Source organism: Mchenga conophoros, linkage group LG16 (genome assembly GCF_057382185.1).
Source record: "Mchenga conophoros isolate Kocher_MC1m ecotype Shallow Benthic linkage group LG16, M_conophoros_male_GT1.1, whole genome shotgun sequence".
In the NCBI taxonomy this organism is placed as follows: Eukaryota; Metazoa; Chordata; class Actinopteri; order Cichliformes; family Cichlidae; genus Mchenga; species Mchenga conophoros.
The window spans coordinates 24,741,134-24,747,631 of record NC_140541.1 but is presented as its reverse complement, the minus strand read 5'-3'; the positions used below and the strand labels follow the sequence as shown (position 1 = coordinate 24,747,631).

Sequence of the window (6,498 nt, the reverse complement as noted above, 5' to 3'; positions counted from 1 at the left end):
CAGGACATAGAATTCCACACAGATGTCTGTGTCAAACATTAATATCATTTGCACTACTCCTTTGCACAATTTCGGTCTTACTTTTTATTTTCATTATTTTTAGTATTGCTGTTTATGTAAAAATTGTTTGTATTACATCCCATTAAAGCACCTTCACTGTGGGCCAGCAGTACTTTTACATTGGGCAGTTTTCTTTTTATTGTAGATTGTACTGTTTTTATTATTTTATTATCTTTATCATGCTGCTGTAATACAGTAGTTTCTCTATCTATCTATCTATCTATCTATCTGAGCACTTTTATAATAGCGTTTTTGTCATAAGGGTCAAATGCCAATCTAATTGTGTGTCAATTTTTTTTGCCTTATATTTAAGCCTATAATGTTATCATTATCCTGTCATAAAGTGCTTTTTAGTCATAACTTGGTATAATTAAGAAACATGCAATTTTTTAATACAAACAACATTGTTTTTCTCATAATAAACACATTAAAACAATTTTCTGAAAAATAACATGTGTTGTGTCAATGTATTTTATGTTTTTTTTTTATGTGAAGTGTTTTTAAAAACGCAGATGCACTACATATCTAGTGAAATGTCTCTGGGTTCACCCATAAAGTGTTTTTTGCCTTGTTTGCTGTTGTGCATTATTCGTTTTCTTACTACCAAATGATCTCAAGCGACATTGCGATTTTCTACTGAAGGAATAGACTGCATTTCCTGTCACTGACATATTCTCTCTGGGTAGCTTAACATGTTAACGCAAGCTCCTTCTGCTATTTGGATTGCTGTGCGCATGCCCTTAGCACTTGAGAGAAGCTCTGAACATACCTGAGGCCTCATAAATTATTGGTATACTTCAAAGCATGCATGGCTGCTGAAGAGAAAAGAAATAATACTTTTAAAAAAATTATCCTAAGAGGTATTCATGTACAGAAAGTAAAGATAATGTCCCATCGCCTACAGATTTGCATCTACTTTTAATTCTTTATTACATTTTAAGAAGAAAGTGCAGACAGCCTATTTGTTCTGGTTGAAAAGAAGAACTTTGGCTAAAGGATAGTTTATGCTTGGATAATATTTATTTATAGAAAATTACTGAAAAGTTGTCAATGGATTATTTTTAAAAACATTATTCAAATACACCTTACACAAAGCTTTTCAACTCATCAAATCTCTCTCTAAATGTCATCCACATAGAAAGGCGGCAGAAAGAAGTCGGTGCTCTAAGACAGTAGCCCCCAATTAGTGGGGGGTCATTGGTGTGCCTTGAGGCAAAACTCTAGGAAGTGTTTTTCAACCAAATATTACCCCTTTTTGGGGGGGGGGGGGGGGCTAAATAAATTCAAACCCCAATTCCAAGTTTTTGCAGTCGTCGAAGATGCACGCTGCAGAATCATTTCACCTTGCAAAACTCACAGTTCAAAGAAATCATTAAAAGCCCCAAATTACCATTGACACTCATGCCCATGATGAGTGTAACTAACTAACTAACTAACTAACTAACTAACTAACTAACTAACTAACTAACTGTTGTTTATTTTCCATGCACCCTATGAGAGTATTCACTCTGCGCGCAGCACTTTTCTCTGGACAGCAACTGTATTCCAGAGGGCTCAAGCCCATTTCCATGGAAACGCGATCACAACTTCCAAACAGTCTGCCTCCACTCACAGCGGCTTCTTACTCCGCTTTCACAATGAATTCAGAGTAAGTCGAAGACGTTTTACTTTTAAATCAGAAGTTTAATCGCTATCTTGAAACTTTAACTTTAGTCAAATTAGTCATGTTACTTTTCATGTGTGTTTAATTACAGGCGTGGATAAAAATCAAGGCTACCACAGATAGCATTAGCTAGCTAACGCCAAGGTTAATTTAACTATTGCTTTGATGGTGCTAATGACAACAGCTTGCGGCTTGCTCAAGGTATAACTGGAAAGGTTGACAGGCTTTTTTGTTTCCGTTTCCACCAGAAATTCCTTCGTCCTCACGAGTAACGATCTGGAACCAACAAAATATGGCAAGTAAAACTAATTATGAATACTTAGTTCAGGGTGTGCAGGTTGTGCAGGTTATGAGGATAACACTGGTGAAGAGATGCTGTGTGAAGTAACATAGGCACATGGGATAATGCAATTTATAAAGCAATGAATATATATACATATGTGTGCTTGTATACTAAAACTGCAGGAGTCAAAACAGGATACCATACAAGCAATGGCCACATCTCACAGATCCCTGGACTGTCCCCAACTACCAACACTCTTCCTGAGGAGAGGATCCGAGGGCGAAGAGTTGGAGTCCTAGAGAGTGACTCTGATTATGTAAAACTTGCAAAACAAGGAGGGCATAGGGGTAAAGCCGTCCTGTTTTCTTACATTTCCATGTTTTCCTCTTGCCGTATGATAACTGCTACAAACATTAGTTTTTTCCCCGTGTTTTTTTTCTTATCCTTGTTCAACAGGACTTCTGTGCCACGAGGAATCAGTTATTTCTAAACCCAGTTCATACAAACCTCCACATTGGTTTGGCTTTGAATCAGGAGACTTAAGCGAGCCAAGGTTTCAAATTTGTGTTATTGTTTTCACCACACACTCATAGTAGTATGTACACTTTGTTTTTATTCTAATACGTACATAAATACTTGCCAGTAATACCGTAAAGATTCTCCCACTGCTAGTACTGTTTATGTAACAAAACCTTTTTTTATGCTACTATCCTGTTTCGCTAACCACAGCCATATTTTATTTTATTTTTTATTTTTTTAGGGGGGGGGGGGGTTGTTTTTGTGTTTTGTTTTGTTTTTGCTTGATCTTGTATTTAAGCTGTCATTAAGGATTTGATACTTTTATATACCTATATTGTTTTGTTTTTTCCAACTGGCTAATTAACAGTGAAGAGAAGAAAATCCCCGGAGCTTTTGAACCACAAGAACCTCCTTTTGGGAGCGACAACATGTCAGCCTGGGAAAGAGACAACAGCAGCAACAATGAGAAAGAGGAGGTACAGTAATGCCAACGTCATTTAGAAAACTAATATTGGCATATGATCCATAAACAATTATCCCACCTCTTGTGTTGTTAGTTTAAGGACTGTTCGCTTAGTGTTACATACTCAGTATCAGACAGTTATTTTGTGCTTCAGGTACTTTCTTCCTATGACTTAAGCTGATTGCTAAGTTGTCAAAAACAACCAAATTAGGAATAATTAGTCAACGACAAATAACGTCCACGTATTCTGATTTTGTTTTTACTTTTTTTACAGGACAACATTTCTGTCCACCAAAGTGAGACAGAGAAGTTGCAGACATCCAGTCAATATCATGAGGCCAGCAAATTCAGGAGGATGTAAGTGAGTGTGGTCACAAGATGGTGCTGAAGTTCTGTTTTATGCTTAGTGTCAGGGAGGTCTCATAGGGCAGTTTTACAACTCTATTAGATTCTTTGACATAAAGTATAATGGGATCATACTAATACACTAATACTAATCCACCTTTGTTGTAAATGACATTGGACATGTATAATAATGAATTGCAGTCCATTTTGGTCTTTATTTTAAGTAGACAACCACATAGAATAAAAGGTCATAAAGCTTTCCTGCACTGTCCTGTATGTGCAACTATTTCTGATTGCATTCAAACTTGTTTATTTCAATTTGTGCTTGCCAGTAATGAAACTGAATTCAGTTGGAGAGCATCAGATCATTTAACTGTGTATACTTTTTTTATTTAGCAGAAAGTAATCAATCATGTCTTTTGGGAGATTTTCATGGGCCTACACAGGCAGCATCAACCCACCGTATTTTTCAATATGGGGTGAAACTGGAGCTCTTAGATCTCCCTCATAAAACATACACTCAGGGAAGATGCGGGTGGGGGCCTGGTTTGAACCCAACAAGGCAACAGTGCTAACCACTGAGCCACCATGGTGCCCAACTAACTATGTGTGGTCCTGCTGAAATGGGTGGATAAAGTGATCAAAATTAAATTATTCATCCTAAATGACTCACTGTCAACAATATTGTCAGCCATTAAAACCAGAACAACCAGGAGTCTCTAAGATCTGGTGTATGACCTACTGCTTACTTACTCATGGTTAGTCAGTTAAGGTATAAACATTCATGTGCGTACTGGCACACACAAGAGTTCCCTGAAATGAGGAAGCAGACGAAATAAGATCAATAAAGAGGCAACATGTATGTGCTTTTTATTATGAGGACACCATCCAACTGTCCATTGTAATTAAAACAAAAAACTACAGTAGCGCATGTCTCAACTTTATGCAGGAAATATGAAGGAGAAAGAACATACTGATATACTATTAGTATATTATGGTCGCCGATGCAGGCCAGAGTTAAAGATCAGCATGAGTGAGGGAACTAAGCAGAGGGGTGAAAATCAATATTTGGGTTTTAAAAGCACAAGAGTGGAACAGCAGTGTAAACTACGAACAACAGTCCAATGTTAAATCCAGAAGGATGCAGTAATGAAACTTTAAAGTGACGCAGACTTCCATGAAACCCAAAAAACCTTTGCTGTTATTCTTGCCCAACCCTGCAGAGGTGAGGCACTCCACCACTGTTTAATCCAAGTACAAACATCATTTTGTTACAGGAAAACAGTGTTGTTCCGTCTAGTATGAACTTCAGATAAAGGCGTGGGATGGTTTTGGGTTTTTTTATTTTTACTATGAATTTTTCCCCATTGTTTTTACTAAAGAAACAACAGAAATAGTATATCACAAATTAGTTAATTACATTGACTTTTATTAAATGTTATTTAAAATCAAACAAACCTTAATTTACATACAGTGATTTGACCATCTATTTACATATATTCGAACATGTCTAGAGTATTATTTACTAATATTATTTATATTTGGCATTCTATTTTTGTAATAATTAGCATTAAGATAATACAGTATAGGATGCAAAGATAAATGGCTAATTAAAAAATATATGTACATTCAAGACATTGTTGTAATTACATTCTGTCCCATACGTCTCTGTGTTATGATGACAAAGCACAAATGCTCTTGGGCAGGTTGAAAACTTAGGTCAAACAAAAGAGCACCCAGAGAGATGGTTTCTAGATGAATCCAGATGTTCATCTATTTGCTTTGGCTAACAGCTGATTAGTTCTGTGTGCTCTCTGTACCTCTGGGAAAATGTCAGTGACTTGTCAATAACCCAAAATAACCTAGCATGCAATGCACCAGAGATCGCAATCATATCTGTTGAAAGCACTCCACAAAAGGTCTACCATAAAAAAGTTATGTGAAATTTGCAAACACCCCAGTGTGGTAATATATTAAGCTTGTTTCCAGAACAGATCAACCTACCGCAACAACTTTTAACTGCTGATCAGCTACAGTGTTGGAGGAAGATGAGTCAGTTGCAATCTGGAAGTTTCCAGACAGAAGAAGACTGACTAACCAATTGGAGAAAAATACTTGTGCTTCTCTTTGTTGCTTTGTCTGAATGAGATAAGAGATAAATGTTGAATGTGAGACGCAGCCAGTCTTTTGCTGGATCATTTTTGCACAGTTGGATCTTTGCTATATTTGTGTTGTTTGACAAATACTAGTTGGGAAGCCAATTTTTGTAATAAGTAGCCAGAGTTGATTCAGTGTTGGAGGGGTACGGTCCATTTTTAATGTTTAAACTGTGAGCACTGTAGGCAATGTGTAGTGAAATAACGAGCTTTGTTGGTAAAGAGAGACAGGGGGAAAAGACATTAAAAAGATCAAATTTTCACATTTCTGTTTCCATCATATTTGGACTATATTTTTAATCTTCTTTCAGAGTAATTGACAAGAAACCAGCCCCTGTTGACATGTCAAAGCTGCTCAGCTTTGGTTATGCAGAAGACAGCAAACCAGTATAGTGACGTGTCAAGTAAGTAGTGCAGCAATGGAGTTACAGTCTTAACCCTATAATAAGCATAACACATTCCAATTTCCTATTCTGCTTTCAGAATGCTCATTTTGCATTATGAAAGGAAATTAAGGCCAACTGCTAAGCAGTGTATGGATTTTATGAGGGTATTATTATTAATAACCAGAATGTAAGATGAAGGTGACAAAATTCAAGGTCCCAGTCATTACGACTTTAGAAGGCTTTTTTACACTATAACAGAGATAATAGTGAATTATGTGACAATGACTTGTACTCTTATATATTTCAATTTCAATAGATCGGAAGACTGCCGGGTGCCTGGATGGGAAAAGGGCGTACAAGATTCATGCTGAGACACATCAAGCATTTTACTTTGTTTTAGAAAAATTTGTATTGTTAAATCTTTTACTCGAGCATTAAAGTGCCTCACTGAATTACAGCTTGGATGTTTTATTTGTTGTGATTTTTAGTGGTGCACTTGAAGGCATCAGTTAACTCCTGTGTTAAGTTTTTTTTCTGTGTCTACAAGGCTGTAAATGTCAGCTTTTGGGAAAAGTTTGATAATTCAAATAAAATGAAACCAATCCAAAATGAAACATTTATAT

At 36.4% G+C, this 6,498-nt stretch overlaps 1 protein-coding gene across 2 annotated transcripts; it reads left to right on the top strand.

The window, feature by feature from the left end:
• The first annotated feature begins 1,612 nt into the window (after positions 1-1,612).
• On the top strand, positions 1,613-6,332 carry LOC146556877 (uncharacterized protein C7orf57 homolog). Of its 2 annotated transcripts, none has more exons than XR_014889001.1 (8): positions 1,613-1,708; positions 1,972-2,018; positions 2,189-2,353; positions 2,463-2,559; positions 2,893-3,001; positions 3,263-3,349; positions 5,801-5,893; positions 6,192-6,332. XR_014889001.1 is itself a non-coding variant. In XM_085249985.1 (8 exons), exons 1-7 carry the CDS (start codon positions 1,629-1,631, stop codon positions 5,880-5,882), a joined length of 663 nt encoding a protein of 220 aa, XP_085106111.1. In that variant the 5' UTR covers positions 1,613-1,628; the 3' UTR covers positions 5,883-5,893; positions 6,192-6,332. The 2 variants fall into 2 exon arrangements, 1 of the variants encoding a protein (XP_085106111.1); XM_085249985.1 differs by having other exon boundaries at positions 3,263-3,345.
• Positions 6,333-6,498: the final 166 nt, after the last annotated feature.

Bases quoted from the DNA above. Each gene is read 5' to 3' on its own strand.
- LOC146556877 (XM_085249985.1), top strand. From the start codon at position 1,629: ATGGAAACGCGATCACAACTTCCAAACAGTCTGCCTCCACTCACAGCG. The intron at 1,709-1,971 runs GTAAGTCGAAGA...CGTTTCCACCAG, and splicing joins GCTTTCACAATGAATTCAGA to AAATTCCTTCGTCCTCACGA. The intron at 2,560-2,892 runs GTTTCAAATTTG...GCTAATTAACAG, and splicing joins GGAGACTTAAGCGAGCCAAG to TGAAGAGAAGAAAATCCCCG.